Source organism: Anopheles gambiae, chromosome 3, assembly GCF_943734735.2.
Source record: "Anopheles gambiae chromosome 3, idAnoGambNW_F1_1, whole genome shotgun sequence".
Taxonomy (NCBI): Eukaryota; Metazoa; Arthropoda; class Insecta; order Diptera; family Culicidae; genus Anopheles; species Anopheles gambiae.
In genome coordinates, this window is record NC_064602.1 from 31,849,767 (window position 1) to 31,868,991 (window position 19,225).

At 43.5% G+C, this 19,225-nt stretch overlaps 3 protein-coding genes across 3 annotated transcripts in view; 2 read left to right on the forward strand and 1 right to left on the reverse strand.

Moving 5' to 3' along the window:
• LOC1271296 (klarsicht protein) overlaps positions 1-19,225 on the reverse strand; it is a 191,108-nt gene that overhangs the window by 88,604 nt on the left and 83,279 nt on the right. The gene's annotated exons all lie outside the window — the stretch shown is intronic.
• On the forward strand, positions 3,673-4,697 carry LOC1271298 (putative odorant receptor 85e). The gene is made up of 3 exons (XM_061657955.1): positions 3,673-4,238; positions 4,314-4,412; positions 4,491-4,697. The coding sequence occupies exons 1-3, from the start codon at positions 4,005-4,007 to the stop codon at positions 4,695-4,697; spliced, it is 540 nt and encodes a 179-aa protein (XP_061513939.1). The 5' UTR covers positions 3,673-4,004.
• On the forward strand, positions 7,930-14,680 carry LOC4578320 (odorant receptor 49a). The gene is made up of 3 exons (XM_061657954.1): positions 7,930-8,236; positions 8,319-8,869; positions 8,958-14,680. The coding sequence occupies exons 1-3, from the start codon at positions 7,930-7,932 to the stop codon at positions 9,276-9,278; spliced, it is 1,179 nt and encodes a 392-aa protein (XP_061513938.1). The 3' UTR covers positions 9,279-14,680.

The window sequence follows — 19,225 nt, forward strand, 5'->3', positions numbered from 1 at the left end:
TCAGTGAACGTATCTCAGACTGCCCGTCCGTGGAACGAACAGTTAGCTCTGTGCTCGACTACTAGCGACTCTGCCATGATCTCTCCCCCTGTACCCTTTTCCTTTTAGTCCGATCACCTTCGTTCGCTTTGCAAACACCCAAAGCCGGTTTTTCGCGTTGGGCAACTTTGGTAGCAAAACATCAAAGTTCGGGCTTATGGCTAATCGTTCGAGCTAGCGCCGTCTGTGTACGTCAATTAGTGAACACGAACCAGAGCCTGCACAACCTGTCACCGTTGGCACAACTGGATGGAGTCAATCAGATCGATGTACTGTGCTGCCTTGCCTGCCCGGGGGACACATCTAGTGGCGGTTTTTTTGCAACTCCTCATGATAACGGTACTCCCCGGTTCGTGGTCCGATACATAATTCGCACTCTTAATTGCTTCTTCGACAGATTATGCTGGTCACGTTGGAAAGTGTAGATATTCGTTGAGGAATAAAATATAAAAAAAAACCTGGTTGTACCAAGAAAACTTATCCGGTGAGAACTTTCTTCCTCCATCTTCAATGGTTAGGTAACGGCGTGTGTTCGTGTATGACTCAATTAACTTTCCCTTCCCCACATATATCACATCTTATCAGCTACGGTGACAGCTGACTGGTTAAATCTCCTTCCAAGGCCCCCTGAACAAAAATAGTTCCCATCAATAGCCGTCCGACCGACCGCTGCTTTGCGAATTATGCCGTGACGGCGTGGCGGCGGGATGACAACATCGCTCTCACCGATGTGCGACACCGCGACTCCCGCATCGGTCATCCAATTTTTGCTAATAATAACCTTTTTCACCGCCAGCCCCAACGTATAAGCACTCCCGCAGCGCATACGGCAAGCGACGCTTACGAACACAAGCGCAAACAGAGAGATACCAATGTCCCTTCCTACTTGACCATTTGATAGGGAATTGTGTCCCCACCTCCCGTAGCCAGTGCAGTATGTCGTCTGTCCAAGTCCGAAGCAATGACCTCATCCTCAAAAGTTGAAGATCGCCGTCAAGCGACCAACGTGCACCAACACCACCACCAACACTTGGGAATAAATTTAGCGAACGCGACAACATCACTCGCCTGCGAGAAGCTAACGCATAATTTAAGGCGTTAACCCGCAGTGTGTGTCGTCAGCCGGACCTCGTTTAAATTGGACACAGTGTGCTCTACTATATCTGCCGCTCGTGACACTCACGTTTTGCTGTGGCAAAGAGAGGGGCAAATTAGGAGGATACCAAGTTTTACCGGTATGAAGTAGTTGAATAAACAGGAGTATCACAGAGCATTAGACATTATCGGAACTACTGCATTAGTGTGAAAGATAATTGTCAGGAACAAAGGCTACCGTCGGTATCAGTGAGCCGCATGCAACTGAGACTTTCCTCGGTGTATCATTTGGAATGAATTTTAAATCACTCCCGTTCGCATATCAATAATCAAGCCTAACGATTGATCGGTTGGACAAATAACAATCATTACATTTCAATCCCGTCTTTTTCACTGCGAAAGACCCTAGGATAGGATAGAAACTCTCTTTCCATGTACCATTCATCTGTGTATTGTCCACGGTGCAGCACCTGCTAGCATACCATGAAGTTACTAGAGCTAGACAACCCTCGTGAAGCAGTTGCCATCGGGTGCCGTCTGCTTAAACTGTTCGGATTGGGGCGGGATGAACGATTCAAGCTCGTTTACTGGCTCCAGTGTGTGGCATATCTGGCGTTTAGTATCGTACCCCGACTTTTGGTAGAGATCGACGATACGGTAGCGCTGATGCGCCTCATTGCAGAGCTGGTGTTTGTCGTTTATCTGTGTTTGCAAATAATGGCACTGTACTGCCGACGGCGCCAGCTTTACCGACTGGTGGATATGTTGCAGCAATGCATCGAAATACCCTACTCGGAGCAAATCGAATCGTTCCTCATACGATCGAACGTCAAAATCAACCAATCGTCCGCAGCCTACGCGCGGTTCTTCATGTGCGTGTACGTGCTGTACTGTACGATGTCACCGTTAGCGTCGGGTTTCGTCTACATTCGCAACCAGCGCAATGCGACGGGCGTGCAGGAAGAATTTATCATCACCACCGAAATGAAGTACGTGTTCCCAGCTCCACAATGGATGGTAATGTTCCTCATGCCTTTTTTTTCGCTTGATCTTACACAGCTTATACGACCTGGACATCCGTTACAATCCGCTGCACTACTCGATCTACGCCGGTTTGATATTTGTGCTGTCGGCAATATCTTCGCTATCGCTCTGCACCAAGGACGTTATCGACATTGCAGCCATCAAAACGGTGACACTGGTGTTTGGCATTGTAACGATGCAGATTCGTGACCTGCACGAGCAGATCATCCAGGAGCGGTTGAACCGTGTCATCAAATCGCATCGCAACGCGCTGTCTTGCGCGACGCAGCTCCAGCAGGCACTAAACCTATCCGTTCTGTTTCAGTTTGCCTCGTGCAGCGCCATCTGGTGTCTGATGCTGTTCTACATTTTGCTAATGGTTCGCACCTAAAAACACACACGCCTAAACCTTCCCATTTGACGTGATACTAATGATATAATTTGTGTTCAACGCTTAGGGATTGGATTCGCGTGTTCTGAGTGTGGTGTTACTACTGGTAATTGTATCGATCGAAACCTACGCCTACTGTATGCTCGGCTCGCAGTTAACTACACAGGTAAGGAGCTATTGGGAAAGCAAATCAAAAAGAATTTCTAATCATACAATCATGCACAGGGTGAAGATCTGCTAATGGCCTTGCAGCAGCTCTCCTGGTACGACCAACCAGTCCCCATCCAGCGACAAATACTACTAATGATACGACGCTCGCAAACACCACTCATTCTGAGGGCAGGCAAGCTGTTCAGCGCAAACGTCGTGCAGTTTGGTGACATCGTGCAAAAGTCTTACTCCTTTTTCTTGGTGCTAAAAAATGTATTTTAAAACAATTTAAAACGATGCCTGCTTGCTCGCAATTGTCAATCGATAGATTTGTTCCCAGAATGGACATCCACCATTTGTAAAGGACGAGGTCCAGGCACAATAAACTATCATGAATTATGCACCAGTTGTTGGACAAATATTGTTCCTTTCTTTTTTCAACACCTTTTTGCTGCTAACGAGAATATTGATAGCTTCTAAGTAAACCAATAAAAAAACCAGAGCATGAAATATTTACACGCTTTAAACACCTAACGCCAAACAAGCGCAGGTTGAAGCTACTAGCAGGTAGCCTCCAACCCGTTCATTGTCTAAGTTGCGCTGCAGCCATGAAGTTCTTCCAAATCGACGATACTCGCGAGATGCTGCCGATAGGTTGCCGATTGTTAAAGCTTTGTGGTTTGCCTTGCAGTGGCCGTGTGAACCGCAGGTTCTGGCTTATGTGTGTTTTTTTCTTCGTCTTCGGTCAGATCCCACGGTTCCTAATTAAGCTCGACGAGCCTATTGCGCTGGTGCGCGTTGGTGCCGAAATTGTGTACTCGACGTATATATTCTTGCAACTGATTGCACTGTACGCTAGGCGAAGCGATCTTTATCGGCTAATCGATACGTTGCAGGAGTGTGTCGAAAACCCCTACCCGGATGATGTGCGTGCGTTCATCTTGAGCACGAGGGACACAATCAACAAATCTTCAGTTATGTACAGCAAGTGTTTTCTTGCCGTCTGCATATCGTACATTATAATGCCCTTCATGGCAACGAGTGCCGTTGTGGTGCGAAACCGTCGCAACCAGACGGGCGAACAGGAGGAGTATGTGATGCCCACTGAGATGAAGTCAGTAACGCTAATTGCTAACCTATTCCATTGGAAAGAATTTTTTAATTTAAGAAACCACGTTCACTCTATTTTCGACACAGTTTCTACTACCTGGATATTCGCTTCAATCTACTTCACTATTCGCTTTACTTTGGTGCTGTGAGTGGACTAAGCGTAATAGGATCGCTGGCACTGTGCACTAAGGACGTCATGGATTTTTCACTCATTCGTACGGCATCGATGCTGTTTCAAGCTACCGCCCAGCAAATTCGGAACCTACCGCCAGGCGCATCGCAGGCCAAGCTCAAAGCCATCATTCATTCACACCGTTCCACCCTGAAATGTGCAGCACAGCTGCAGAATGCGCTTAATCCCGCACTGCTCATACAGATCACATTCTGCACCGCCATTTGGTGCCTCATGCTGTTCTACATACTTCTGCTGGTAATGTGTCTGTGTGTTTGTATGTGAAGCATAGTTAACGAAAGAGGACATTCACGGAAAGTTTTTTGTTGGCAGGGATTCACCTCCAAAGTGATGAATGTATGTTTACTGCTTCTGGTACTAACTTGCGAAACGTACTCCTACTGTCAGCTTGGGACACAGTTCACCTCAAACGTAAGCCCTCATCCTGGGGGACCTAACTATAAATTATGAATTCTTGTAACTTCACTAACTGTGCCACTACCTCCACAGGCAGAGGAAGTGCTCGATGAATTACAGCAACTTGCCTGGTACGATCAATCCATACCAATACAGAAACAAATTTACTTCATGATTCATCGCTCCCAGACGCGTATCGAGCTGACAGCTGGGAAGCTTTTCCCCGTCAACATTGCGCAGTTTAGTGAGATTGTTAAAAAATCATACTCATACTATCTTGTCCTAAAGGATGTCTTCTAAAACTCCAAAACGAGTCCCAATACATATGCCGTAATCATCACTTGTCAACCGCATATCATTCAAACCAACCGTACAACTGCACATTAGCTTGTCACACAACTCAAAACAGGGTTGATATTATAAATAGTAACACCGAAAAGAAACGCAGCAAACATTCTTATACTGTGAAACCAACCAGGACACACCATCAGTGCTTTAGACTCCAAACACGATGGTTGTGTTTGAACCACTGGACGACCCTTTGAAGGTTCTGCCACTGCCTCTTAAACTTCTGGCACTGCTCGGAGTGAACAAGAACCCGTCCGAACGGTTCCGTCTGTACGCCATATACATTTACTTGTGGGTGGCGATGTTCATACCGAAACTCTGCCTGGGATACGAAACCATTCCTCAATGCTTCCGAAGCATCGCCGAGGGTATGTTTTCGTTTAACACTACCGTCACCTTCATTATGTTGCCCCTAAAGATGGACAACTTCGAAGGCTTGCTTCAAAATCTACAGCGTTTTACCCAAATAGGTAAGCAATATGGATTATCATCGTAGCATCGCTCATTACAACTACCAACTCTTCACTCATTTCAGTTACAGTCGAAGAAGACTACAAACAAATTCTAATCAGCCTCAACACGACAATACATAAGTTCACCAAGTTTTACTTCATCTTCACAAATGGGGTCGTGTTTTCCATTACCGGCAGCACGATAGCAGGAATGCTCTATACCTACTACACGAAAGATTCGAAATATTCCGCAGCATTTCCGCTCGTAATGGAAAACCGTTTCTACGTGCTGGATTCGCATTACAACCTAGGCCACTGTTTTGTACATCAGGCTCTGATGTTCTTTGCCCTCTACATCCTGTTGGTAATGTTCACCGCCAAGGCCGGTACGCTTTTCGGTTTGATTCGCTTCTGTTCGACCGTGCTGGGAATCATTGTCCTCAAGATCGAGCGTCTGTGCCAGATCGGACCCGTTGACCAGTATACTGCAGAGCTGAGTGAAATTATCGAACTTCACCAGCTGGTGATCAAGTGTTCCCGCCAGCTGCAGAACATTCTGATGGAAATCCTGTTGGCCCAATTTACTGGCTGCGTGTTTATATGGTGCTTTATGCTGTATTATGTTATGATAAGTGTGAGTGAAGTACAGTTTGATAAAAGTGACACACCGTAACAATTCTCATATTGGACGCATTGTAATAGTTTCGTTTTTCTTTGTCTAGGGAATAACTGCTGAAGGTATTGCCGTGGGAGCCATGCTTATCGCCTTATCAACGGAAACGTTCATCTTTTGCTTGTTGGGGAACGAGCTGACGTTGAAGGTAAGCAATTTTGCTGTCTATTACAAACTTAATCATTATTGCAAAATTGAACAGGGTCTTGAAATTAGTACGGCTATGTATTCCACCAATTGGTACGATCAACCGGTCAAGCTACAGAAGATGGTTGTACCAATAATACAGCAAAGCCAACAGCGAATCGGTATAACTGCGGCCAAGTTTTACTACATCGATTACAACAGATACGGACAAGTACGGTGCTAAATTTAATATTCTAGTTACAATCCACTGCAATAATTACTGTCTTCTGACGTTGCAGAGCCTGAAAACCGCCTACTCTTTCTATCTTCTGCTGAAGGACATTTTCTAGACAGCAATTCATTATTCACTAGAGCTTTCAGTTGGATAGATCGAACACACAGCACCGCGGCACGAATGAGAAACCACCGTTGGGCATATTACCAACCAAGCACATAGCTCACAAGTAGATTTTCGTAATCAATATTTTTGATTACTCATCAGCCAATATTTGAATATGCTTTTTGCTATATAACAAATACGATTGTAGCGTTTGAATGCGATCGAACGTTAATATGCACATGTAGTTTAGTTCAATGGCATTGGGAATCATAACAACGATATCCTGCATCATATACCAATCAACGGACAAACGATGAGGTTCTTCCTAATCGAAAAGTCATACGATGTGTCACACCATTCGTTGAAGCTCCTAGGACTGATTGAAACGCGAGATACGTACTCATATTTGTGCTCTTCTTACTGTCAATCGCCGTACCGAAGAATGTGCTTGGATATCCCAACTTTAAAACATCGGTCATGAGTTCAGCTGATGTTTCAAACGAATCAATATTTCGTCTAATAAGCTTCACAAAAACAGTGAGTCTATTTTCCTTGTTGATAAATATAATTTTTTTACTACCTATTGTATTTAAAGTTCCTAGCGAACCATTTCCAGTTGCTCAATATTCAAGCAAGATGAACGCCCACCATCTAAGGCAGGCTATACCATACCGTTCATCTATTGCCAATCAATTTCTACAGCTGCTCTTACAACTCAACTCTCACAAGTACATAACATATTTACCTCAATTCCATATTGCTCGTGTCGCGTTTGTCTTGCACACATTCAGACAGACAAGATTACCTATAGCTGTACGTAAAGACCTGCACCTTGCGATCCTATGTGTTCGACCAACCGGTATACTGCCTCCTAAAAAAAAGCTTGTTGGTAAATGTCATAATCCTCTTTTTTGCTATATATCTTCTGAAAAGCTTTGAAACCTTTCTAAGAACCAGACCATGACTTCCATAAGTTGAATGATTGCTATTGCTATCCTGCAAGTCGTCAAGAAGACGTATTCATTTTTCGTTGTTAACAGACAGTTACCATGCTGCAGCTAACTGTAATTAAATGGAAACTTTGTGCTATTGGAACACTTGAATTCTCAACATTCTTCCAGTTTATTGGGGAAGTTACACTGCAGCCATGAAGTTTTTTCAAGAGTGTGTGTGGCCATTGTACACTAGGCGAGGCGATCTTCATCAGCTAATCGATATGGTCATCTTGAGAATAGAAGACAAAATAAAAAAAATCACCAATTACGCAAAGTTACAACTTTGTAGTTCAGCTCAAATTGCACAGTTTAGTGGGATTGTTAAAAAGTCATACTCATTCTATCTTTAGGACAAGATATCAGGATGTATTCTAATACACATCCACAATGTTTCATACATTGTATGTAATAGTCACTTGTCGCCCGCATATCACTCAAACAAACTGTGCAACTGGACATTAGCTTGTCACACAACTCACAACCGGCTTGTAACTATCAGCCAGGTTACTAAATTCGGTCGCAAAAAAACAAACGACGTAAACATTCTTACACTGTCCGTAACCTAAAGACAACATCAGTTCTTTAGACTCCAAACACGATGGTTGTGTTCGAACCACTGGACGACCCTTTAAAGGTTCTGCCACTGCCTCTGATGTTGCTGGCACTGCTCGGAGTGAACAAGAACCCGTCCGAACGGTTCCGTCTTTACGCCATCTACGCCTACCTTTCCATTGCGTTGTTCATACCTAAACTCTGCCTAGGATACGAAACCATTCCTCAATGCTTCCGAAGCATCGCCGAGGGTATGTTTTCGTTCAACACTACCATCACCTTCATTATGTTGCCCCTAAAGATGGACAACTTGGAAGGCTTGCTTAAAAATCTAAAGCGTTTTACCGAAATCGGTAGGTACTAATCCGTACTTTACTTCCTAAACAAACATTTCTATGGTGTTAGTTCTATTTGCTAACTATTCATTCCTTTCAGTTATCCTCAATGAAGACTACGAACAGATCCTGATTAGACTCAACACGGCAATACATAAGTTTACCAAGTATTACTTCATTTTTACAAATGGGATCGTCTTTGCCATGACCAGCAGCACGATTGCAGGAATGTTCTATACCTACTACACGAAAGATTCGGAACGCTCCACAGCATTTCCGCTCGTATTTGAAAATCGTCTCTACTTGATAGACTCGCACTACAACCTTGGCCACTGTTTTGTACATCAAGCTCTGATGTTCTTTGCCCTCTACATCCTGTTGGTAATGTTCACCGCCAAGGCCGGTACGCTTTTCGGTTTGATTCGCTTCTGTTCGACCGTGCTGGGAATCATTGTCCTCAAGATCGAGCGTCTGTGCCAGATCGGACCCGTTGACCAGTATACTGCAGAGCTGAGTGAAATTATCGAACTTCACCAGCTGGTGATCAAGTGTTCCCGCCAGCTGCAGAACATTCTGATGGAAATCCTGTTGGCCCAATTTACTGGCTGCGTGTTTATATGGTGCTTTATGCTGTATTATGTTATGATAAGTGTGAGTGAAGTACAGTTTGATAAAAGTGACACACCGTAACAATTCTCATATTGGACGCATTGTAACAGTTTCGTTTTTCTTTGTCTAGGGAATAACTGCTGAAGGTATTGCCGTGGGAGCCATGCTTATCGCCTTATCAACGGAAACGTTCATCTTTTGCTTGTTGGGGAACGAGCTGACGTTGAAGGTAAGCAATTTTGCTGTCTATTACAAACTTAATCATTATTGCAAAATTGAACAGGGTCTTGAAATTAGTACGGCTATGTATTCCACCAATTGGTACGATCAACCGGTCAAGCTACAGAAGATGGTTGTACCAATAATACAGCAAAGCCAACAGCGAATCGGTATAACTGCGGCCAAGTTTTACTACATCGATTACAACAGATACGGACAAGTACGGTGCTAAATTTAATATTCTAGTTACAATCCACTGCAATAATTACTGTCTTCTGACGTTGCAGAGCCTGAAAACCGCCTACTCTTTCTATCTTCTGCTGAAGGACATTTTCTAGACAGCAATTAATTATTCACTAGAGCTTTCAGTTGGATAGATCGAACACACAGCACCGCGGCACGAATGAGAAACCACCGTTGGGCATATTACCAACCAAGCACATAGCTAACAAGTAGATTTTCGTAATCAATACTTTTGATTGCTTATCAGCCAATATTTAAATATGCTTTTTGCTGTATAACAAATACGATTGTAGCGTTTGAATGCGATCGAACGTTAATATGCACATGTAGTTTAACTTAATGACCAGTTTCAAATAAACGTCACTGCGACGATATATAGCCCATTGGTGGTCACAACAACGACCTACTACATCATATACCAATCAGTGGACCAGCGATGAGGTTCTTCTTAATCGAAAAACCGCCCGGTGTGCCGCACATTGCACTGAAGCTCCTAAGACTGGTTGGAGTTTCACAGACGCAAAGCGAAAGATATCGATACGTGCCGATGTTTGTGCTATTTTTACTTACAATAGCTATACCGAAGATTGCGTTTGGATATCCCAACTTTGAGACATCTATCATCGGTTTGGCTGAGCTGTTCTTTCAAACGAATCGTTTCGTTGGGGTATTATTGTTAGTGCTCTATAGTGATTCGATTTTTGAGCTTGTGCGACAGTCAGAATTCTTCGCGAAGAAAGGTAAGTCGATTACCATTTTTTGTTTTAGGACTTATTACTAATAGTATGCCGAATTTAAAGTTCTTAGCGAAACGTCTCCAGTTGCTGAATATCTTACCAAGATGGACACCCAAGTCACCAAAATCACTAAACTGTACCTTACCGCCCTTCTGGTACCGGCTAACTTCTACAGCTACTCCCCAATTGTTGCGACCCTTTGGAAGTATTACAACACATACGAAAACGACACCGTCCCGGAGTTTACCCTACACATGGAGGAAAGCTTCTACAGACTAAATGTTCGGGAAAAGCTGGACCACTACCTGATCTTTGGTGCCATCATGGTGCCAATTTCGTTTCTTTGTGCTCTCGTCGGAACAGCCAAACTTGTGTCGATTCTGAGCCTCATCAAGTACTGCACCATCTACTTCCAGCTGGTTAAGGTTAAACTAGAAGAGGTTGGCCGTTCTCAAAATTATGCTAGTGATATAAGATCCGCTATTCAAATGCATCAAAGTGCGCTCAGCTGTGCCGATTTGCTACATGATATCACCGCTCCCATCATGCTACTGCAGCTAGTGCTTTGTATAATGGTGTGGAGTTCAATGCTGCTGTACTTCACCGTGGCGGTAAAATGCAACAGATTAATACTTATCTCACAGATATTTCAATCTCCACTCACTTCATCTCTCACATCCAGGGATTTAACACACAGTTTATTAGTCTGTTTATATTGTTCATGTTCGACACAACCGAAACGTTTGGATATTGCTACTTGGGTAATCAACTTTCTGACGAGGTGATTTAGCGGTTGATCCAATCGGCAAACAGGCTTCGACATTAATTCATTATTTCCTTTCAGAGTGCTCGTGTCGCCAGTGTTGTGTACGACTGCAGATGGGAAGGTATGCCTCCAGCTTTACGCAAAGACCTGCAGCTCATAATGCTACGTGCTCAACGGTCTGTTGGTATTACTGCTGGCAAGTTTTGTTTTATGAATATGGAACAGTTTGGTGAGGTAAGTGTCGCAATCGTCTGCGAAAATATGGCAGAAAATCGATTAATTATGACACAAAATCCATTTGTTTAACGTTTCCCTATTACAGGTCGTCAAGACAACGTATTCATTTTTCGTTGTCTTGAGGGATCAATTTTAAAAGCAATATTAATATTTAATGCAAAGCAACCATAAATTAGAAAAGCTAAGTAAGATATTGATATACCCGATGCCTTGTTAATTACTAGTTCTAGTGTTAATAATTAATACTGACACACAGTAGCAAATACAGCGACAAGAATCAAAAGATAACGTTCACTAGCAATTACACGCACATGGTTAGATATAAATTCCACGTACTCGATTCTTTTTCACCACTGTAGTATGCTCGAGGCCATAAATTATTACATTCATATTTTTACATTGGATAAATTCAAGCTTCGCATTCAATCAGTACAATACTTACAGAGAAAGTATCTTGCTAGTAACAGCTCATTATTAGCGCAGGTTTTAGGCTCATAACACCGTCATTTTTTATTGAAAAATCATCGTTTCCAAGCGTCCATCACTATTGTTCCGGATGAACTTCCTCCGACAGGAGCAACCGGCTGGCATGCCTCATATCTCCATCAAGCTGCTCCGAGTGTTTGGCGTTACTGGCCGTCCAGAGGAACGCTTTCGCATTCTGCCGGTTATGATGACCTACGTTTTCTGCATAGTAGTGCCCAAGTGCTTCTACGGATACCCCAATCAGGAGATAGCCATCATTGGCATAGCCGAGCTGTTTTTCTTAACCAACTCGTTTTGTGGAATGTTTCTGTTGTTTCTGAACAGACATAAGCTAGCTGAATTTATTAGACATGTACGAACTTTTTCTCTAACGGGTAAGTTTATGGATAGCAAAAAGAAATAGTAATATAATTGATACAGTGATAATTGATACAGTTCTCCAAGAGTCACCTCCCGCGGTGGTCCAGCATTTGACGACCCAGCACGACTTCATCCACAAGATAACCCGAATCTATTGCATCGTAGTGATGTTTGCAGCCCATTTCTACGTGCTAACTCCCTTTCTCTCAACCCTCTACGCGTTCTACGGTACGGTACGGAACGAAAACGCAACAATGCACTTTGCACTGCAAATTGAGGAAAACTTCTATGGACTTCAGACTCGCACGACGACTTCGCACTACTTGCTCTTCGGCATGATCATGACGCCTACCGTCTATCTCTGCGCATTCACCGGCACGGTGAAAACTGTGACCATCTGTGACACTACCATCCATTGTATCCTTTACTTTCAACTGGTACAACTAAAGCTACGGATCGTGACGCAGGACAACACGTTCCGCCAGGAGTTGAAGACGGTTGTGAAGATGCATCAGGATGCACTTAACTGTGCAAGCCTGCTTGAATCTATCACGTCACTGGTGCTGTTGCTCCAGCTGATTCTATGCGTATTGATCTGGAGCTCAATGCTCCTTTACTTCACCGTGTCAGTAAGTGATGATCTCATCTAATACAAACCCTTTAAATCTGACACATTTTGAGTTTTCGATTGCAGGGATTCGATCTAAATTTTATTAGCCTGATTGTCCTGTTCGTGTTCGATACAACGGAAACCTTTGCCTACTGTTATCTTGGGGAACTGCTATCGTACGAGGTAAGTTTTTTTTATGCCAATATGATGGAGATTCTTAAGTTCTCTCTTTCTATTGATCTTTTCATTCTGTTCAGAGTGCTCGTATAGCACACATCGTTTACAAAAGCGGCTGGGAGCAACAAAACACGTACGTACAAAAAGATCTTCAGCTAATTATCGCGCGCGCACAAAGGCCTGTTGGCATTACCGCTGGCAAATTTTGCTACATGAACATGGTACAACTTGGCATTGTAAGTTGTGGTGATATCTCTTCTAAAAGCTGACGCACTGAACGTTGTCTCTAATGTTCATTTGCAGATAGTGAAAACTACCTACTCTTTCTTTGTTATATTGAGGGATCTGATTTAACTTCGTATGTTTACGCTCTGCAATTGTATCGATTTTGAATCACATGTACTAGTGTTAGTGTGGTGTATGGTGTCGAAGAAACAATATTAATAGCGCTAATCAAATATTTACTATTGACACGCTGCAGCAAAATCGACAACAAGAAATAAAGCACAACACTCACAGGAGATCGATCACAAAGTTTACTGTAAAATGCTCGAGCCTTCATTCCTGTTCAATGCTGCAGTGTGTTTGTGGTCATACATTATTACATTCAACCTATGCTCCTCAATTAAAGCCACACATTGAACTTTTTATTCACACGAATCCAATTATAAGAGTATTATATAGAAATGTGCCAACCAGTTGACACCTCATTGTAAGAAAAGATTTCAGCCTCGCAACACTGACATCGACTACTAGCGTCCACCACTATTACTCCAGATGAATTTCCTCCGACAGGAGCAACCGGCTGGGATGCCTCATATCTCCATCAAGCTGCTTCAACTGTTTGGCGTTACCGGCCCACCAGAGGAACGCTTTCGTATCCTGCCGGTTATGCTGGCCTACTTTTTCTTCATAGTAGTGCCCAAGTGCTTCTTCGGATATCCCGACCTTGAGATAACAATCATTGGCACCGCTGAGCTGATTTTCCAATCCAATACTTTTTGTGGAATGTTTTGGTTGTTTCTGAACAGACACAAGCTAGCACAGTTCATTACACAAGTACGAAATTTTTCTCTAACGGGTAAGTTTATGGATGTAAGGATAAAACTGTAAAATAATTGAGTCTCCTTCACATCACACAGTTTTCCGAGAGTCACCTCTAGCGGTGGTCCAGCATTTAACGACCCAGCACGACTTCATCCACAAGATAACCAGAATCTATTGCATCGTAGTGATGTTTGCAGCCCACTTCTACGTGCTAACTCCATTGCTCTCAACGTTCTACGCGTTCTACGGTATGGTACGGAACGATAACGCAACCATGCACTACACGCTGCAAATGGAGGAAAACTTCTACGGACTACAGACTCGCACGACGACTTCGCACTACCTGCTCTTCGGCATGATCATGACGCCCACCATTTATCTCTGCGCCTTCACCGGTACGGTAAAGATTCTGAGCATCTGTAACATTACCATGTATTGTACCCTCTACTTTCAACTGGTACAACTGAAGCTGCGAACCGTTACGGAGGACAACACGTTCTGTCAGGAGGTGAAGTCGATTGTCGTAATGCATCAGGATGCGCTTAACTGTGCAAGCCTGGTAGAATCTATCACGTCACTAGTGCTATTACAGCAACTGGTCCTATGCGTAATGATCTGGAGCTCAATGCTGCTTTACTTCACCGTATCGGTACCTATGAAACTCATCGTAGGCGTGTATCAACTTTTATCAAAACTGACTCTAAGCTTTCGATTACAGGGATTCGATTTGAACTTTATTAACCTTCTCGTCCTTTTCGTTTTTGATACAACAGAAACCATTGCTTACTGCTATTTTGGAGAGCAGCTATCGAACGAGGTAAGTGATCCATCGTCATGTCACTAAGAAAGAGACGTTCAAGATTTTTTGAACGGTTTTTTTTCTGTTCAGAGTGCTCGTGTGGCACATACCGTTTACGAAAGTGGATGGGAAACTCAAACTCCCGACATACAGAAAGATCTTCAGCTAATTATCGCGCGCGCACAAAGGCCGGTTGGCATCACTGCTGGCAAGTTTTGCTACATGAACATGGAACAACTTGGCATTGTATGTTGTATAGGAACAAAAGATATCTCATCTGGATCAGTCACGATGATCTCGCCTTTATTTCCAGATAGTGAAAACTACCTACTCTATCTACGTCATATTAAGAGATCAGTTTTAAGTTCGTTTCTGTGCGTTCTATCTTCGGAACGGCCATATAGATACCGATTCTGAGCGACATCAAATACTGGACCATTTTCATTCTAGCTGCTTAAGGTACGGTTAAAAATCTTTTACCGACTTCTCTGAGTTTATTGTTTCCATTTTCCAGGTCGTCAAGACAACGCATTAAATTTTCGCTGTGTTGATGGATCAATGCCAACAGCGGTTACGCAAGCACATTTAAAATGCGTTCTACTTCAAACACGATGCACTCCAATCGCTAATCTCAACGACCCGGGTTACATTTGCACCTGTCACACACGCTCCATGCATTATAGAACAGCGTAATGATTTGAACGGTTATTATCTTTTGCAGCAAAACCCCGTTTGATGTTATCACGCATAACGAATTGAGTGTGTTAAATTTTAACAAAGCTTGCTTCAGTTAGCCAGTGTCTCAACATTCAGCAACAACTATTTAGCAGAAAAATGAGACGATTTTTCACCATCCACAAGCCACCGGGAGTGCCACATCTCGCGTTAAAACTGCTTCATGCCGTAGGAATTGCCAATGGAGAAACATTTTCGCATCGCTTCACCGCAGTGTATTTGTTGTTCATTTTTTTCATCGCGATTCCCAAACTATTCTGCGGCTACACCAGCTTCGAGGCGTCCGTCGTCGGGTTGGCCGAGCTATTCTTTCAGCTCAACAACTTTACTGGCTTGTTACTGGTTTTGGTAAGTAGCAAACAGTTACAGTGCTTGGTTCGAGTTGGTCAAACTATCGCCGACGAAGGTAGGCAATGCACTTTCAAAAATTATCTCATTGCGTGTGTTAGTCCTTCTACAATATATTATTATTCCGTGACAGTTTTCCAATTCGCCCAGGCTGATATGCGCCAGCTGCTAACGTCCCATCACAAGCGAATGCACACATGGACCAGATATTACTGTCTAGTCATCTTGTACACCGTTAGCATTTTTGCTACCGCACCAATTTGCGCCACGTTCTGGTCGTACGTTCGGGCTGCTCATCGGAACACCACCGCACAGTACGTGCTCCATATGGAGGAAGATTTTTACGGTCTGCAGATTCGTTCCTCACTGCGAAGCTATCTTATGTTCGCCATCCCGATGGTACCGATGTCGTACATCTGTGCATATGTTGGATGTGCCAAAATTATGATCGTCTTCAATTTCACCAGCTATTGCACCGTCTACTTTCGGCTGGTTGCACTCCAACTGCAATACCAAACTCGAACAGTTCCGTCTGATCGTGACAGCATTAGAACGATCGTTGCGATGCACCAGCAGGCACTGTGCTGTGCTGATTTGTTGGAAACCATCGTATCCCCGATCATGCTGATGCAGATTGTCCTGTGCGTGCTTATGTCGAGCTCTATGGTACTGTACTTTACATTCGCGGTGAGTGAACAAACTGCTACTAGCAAAGATATATCTATCAGCTATCTTCTTATGCTCAACCTTGCAGACTATGAGCGGCCACATGATAAATGTGTTGTTGCTGTTTTTGGTTGTTTCGACCGAAACCTTCGGCTACTGTTACCTCGGTACTCAACTTTCGATGGAGGTAACCCCTATTGCATAACACACTTGCTTAAAAGCATATCACACGCACGTATTTATTTTTTAAATTCTCATTTACAGAGCGCACGGATCGCATATGCCGTATACAACGGAAAATGGGAGCAACAGCCGAGGGAGATCGCAAAACACCTTCAGCTAATTTTACTACGCGCACAAAAGCCCATTGGTATAACCGCCGGCAAGTTTTGCTTCATCAACATGGAGCAATTCGCAAAGGTACATCATCATAAACAGCTTTCCGTCAACATATTCTATAATGTTTCAAAATAATAAGGCTATATTGTCTCCACCCCCCTGCAGCTCCTTAAAACTACCTACTCAGTGTTTATCCTGCTGAGAGATTTATTGTAAATTGACCGGTTAAATGAAGCAAAACTAGATATTGATTTACCCGATGGCTGGTGTGATTGTTGCCATGGGTGTGCTCTGATCAAAAATTTACTATTGACACGCTGCAGCAAATTAGGCACCCAGCAACAAAGCACAAACTCCACTGGGAATTGCTTACACATGGTTAGAAACAAAGTCCACTCGAATCCTTTTCATCACTACAGTGGGTTTGTGATCAAAAATTAATACCCTTAGTTTTATTCCGGGCAGATTCAACCGTATCGACTTGGTGATAGTAACAACGCGCTCGTACACGTAGCAAATTGGATTCAAATTATCAGCTCCTTATATTCAAAAGTCCTGTTGGCAGCTCAGTACAAATTTCAGCCGCGCAACACTGACATCATCTCCGCTCATCCATCACTATAGGATGAACTTCCTAAGACAGGAGCAACCGGCTGGCATGCCTCATATCTCCATCAAGCTGCTCCGGGTATTTGGCGTTACCAATCATTCAGAGGAACGCTTTCGCATCCTGCCGGTTATGCTGGCCTACTTTTTCTTCATAGTAGTGCCCAAGTGTTTCTTCGGATATCCCGACCTTGAGATAACGATCATTGGCACCGCTGAGCTGATTTTCCAAACCAACTCCTTTTGCGGAATGTTTCTGTTGTTTCTGAACAGACGCAAACTGGCTGAGTTCATTCAACATGCTAGAAGTTTCTCCCAAACGGGTAAGTTTTAACATACTAGAAAAATAAGCAAAATTAACCCGGCACAATTTGTTACAGTTATCCGTGCGTCACCTGCCGCGGTGGTCCAGCATTTGACGACCCAGCACGACATGATACACAAGATAACCAGAATCTTCTGCATCGTAGTGATGTTTGCAGCTCACTTCTACGCATTAGCTCCTTTTCTTTCTACGCTTTACACGTTTTACGGTACGGTACGGAACAAAAACGCAACAATGCACTACACGCTGCAAATGGAGGAAAACTTCTACGGACTACAGACTCGCACCTCGGCTACGCACTACCTGATCTTCGGTGTCGTCATGACGCCTACCGCGTATCTCTGTGCCTTTACCGGCACGGTGAAGACTCTAACCATCTGTAATATTACTACCTACTGTACCCTTTACTTTCAATTGGTACAACTGAAGCTACGAACCGTCACGCAAGACAACACGTTCCGTCAGGAGTTGAAGTCGGTGATCAAGATGCATCAGGATGCACTTAACTGTGCAAGTCTGGTAGAATCTATCACGTCACTAGCGCTATTACAGCAACTGCTTCTATGCGTATTGATCTGGAGCTCAATGCTGCTTTACTTCACCGTATCGGTATGTGGCAAGTAACCTTATTGAATGTATCATCAAACTTGACACTGAGCTTTCAATCTGCAGGGATTCAATGTGAACTTTATGAATCTTTTCGTACTGTTTGTGTTCGACACAACGGAAACCTTTGCCTACTGTTATCTTGGGGAAAAGCTATCGTACGAGGTAAGTTGTTCTTTTGATGCCAGTGTTATGAAGATTCTTAAGTTCTTCCTCTCTCTCTCTGTTTTTCTGTTCAGAGTGCTCGTGTAGCACATACCGTTTACGAAAGTGGCTGGGAAACTCAAACCACCGACATACAGAAAGATCTTCAGCTAATTCTTGTCCGTGCTCAAAGTCCAGTTGGCATCACTGCTGGCAAGTTTTACTACATGAACATGGAACAGTTTGGCATTGTAAGTTGTGGTGATATCTCTTCGTAAGCTGACGCCCTGACGATCGTTTTCTCTCATCTTTATTTCCAGATAGTAAAAACTACCTACTCGTTCTTTGTGATATTGCGGGATCAGATTTAAAAAGGATTTCATGTACACCACACACCACCCGAAGAGAGCAAATTTCACTTGCACAAAAAAAACTCACCAACCACTGCAGTACTTCAGTAAAACAACACTAATATTGCACTACGTATTTTCAACTAGATCCAACAAGCGATGCTTACCTAAAAGTAGAGAAAGAATAAAACAAACACTAATTAGTTGTGTTGCAATGCAAAATAAAAAGATGAACACATTTTACGCCATCATCATCGAGCCAGTATAACGCAATTACTAGCGATGCGCCCACGTTTCAACACGACTTATATAAAGCGATTTTCTAAAAGAAGCAAACCACCACGCAATCGCTTCCTTCACAGTCGCGTTTAAATATTGATTGAGTTTTCTCCAGTTTTCGCATGCCACAGCACCGCCACCAGCAGCAAGCGGACTATGGGATGCATAAATCAGCCAGCAAATCGCGCTGCATCAGCGCTTTGTGCACGTGCACTCGGGCTTGGAAAGCCTGAAACACATGGAATCGATTATTGGGCCCACCGAAACGGCGTTCAATCAACGAGGGTGGCCTCTCAGGGCTTTGTTCACGCCATCCTAC

Bases quoted from the DNA above. Each gene is read 5' to 3' on its own strand.
- LOC1271298 (XM_061657955.1), top strand. From the start codon at position 4,005: ATGGATTTTTCACTCATTCGTACGGCATCGATGCTGTTTCAAGCTACC. The intron at 4,239-4,313 runs GTAATGTGTCTG...TTTTGTTGGCAG, and splicing joins TGTTCTACATACTTCTGCTG to GGATTCACCTCCAAAGTGAT. The intron at 4,413-4,490 runs GTAAGCCCTCAT...CTACCTCCACAG, and splicing joins GGACACAGTTCACCTCAAAC to GCAGAGGAAGTGCTCGATGA.
- LOC4578320 (XM_061657954.1), top strand. From the start codon at position 7,930: ATGGTTGTGTTCGAACCACTGGACGACCCTTTAAAGGTTCTGCCACTG. The intron at 8,237-8,318 runs GTAGGTACTAAT...CATTCCTTTCAG, and splicing joins AAAGCGTTTTACCGAAATCG to TTATCCTCAATGAAGACTAC. The intron at 8,870-8,957 runs GTGAGTGAAGTA...TTCTTTGTCTAG, and splicing joins TGTATTATGTTATGATAAGT to GGAATAACTGCTGAAGGTAT.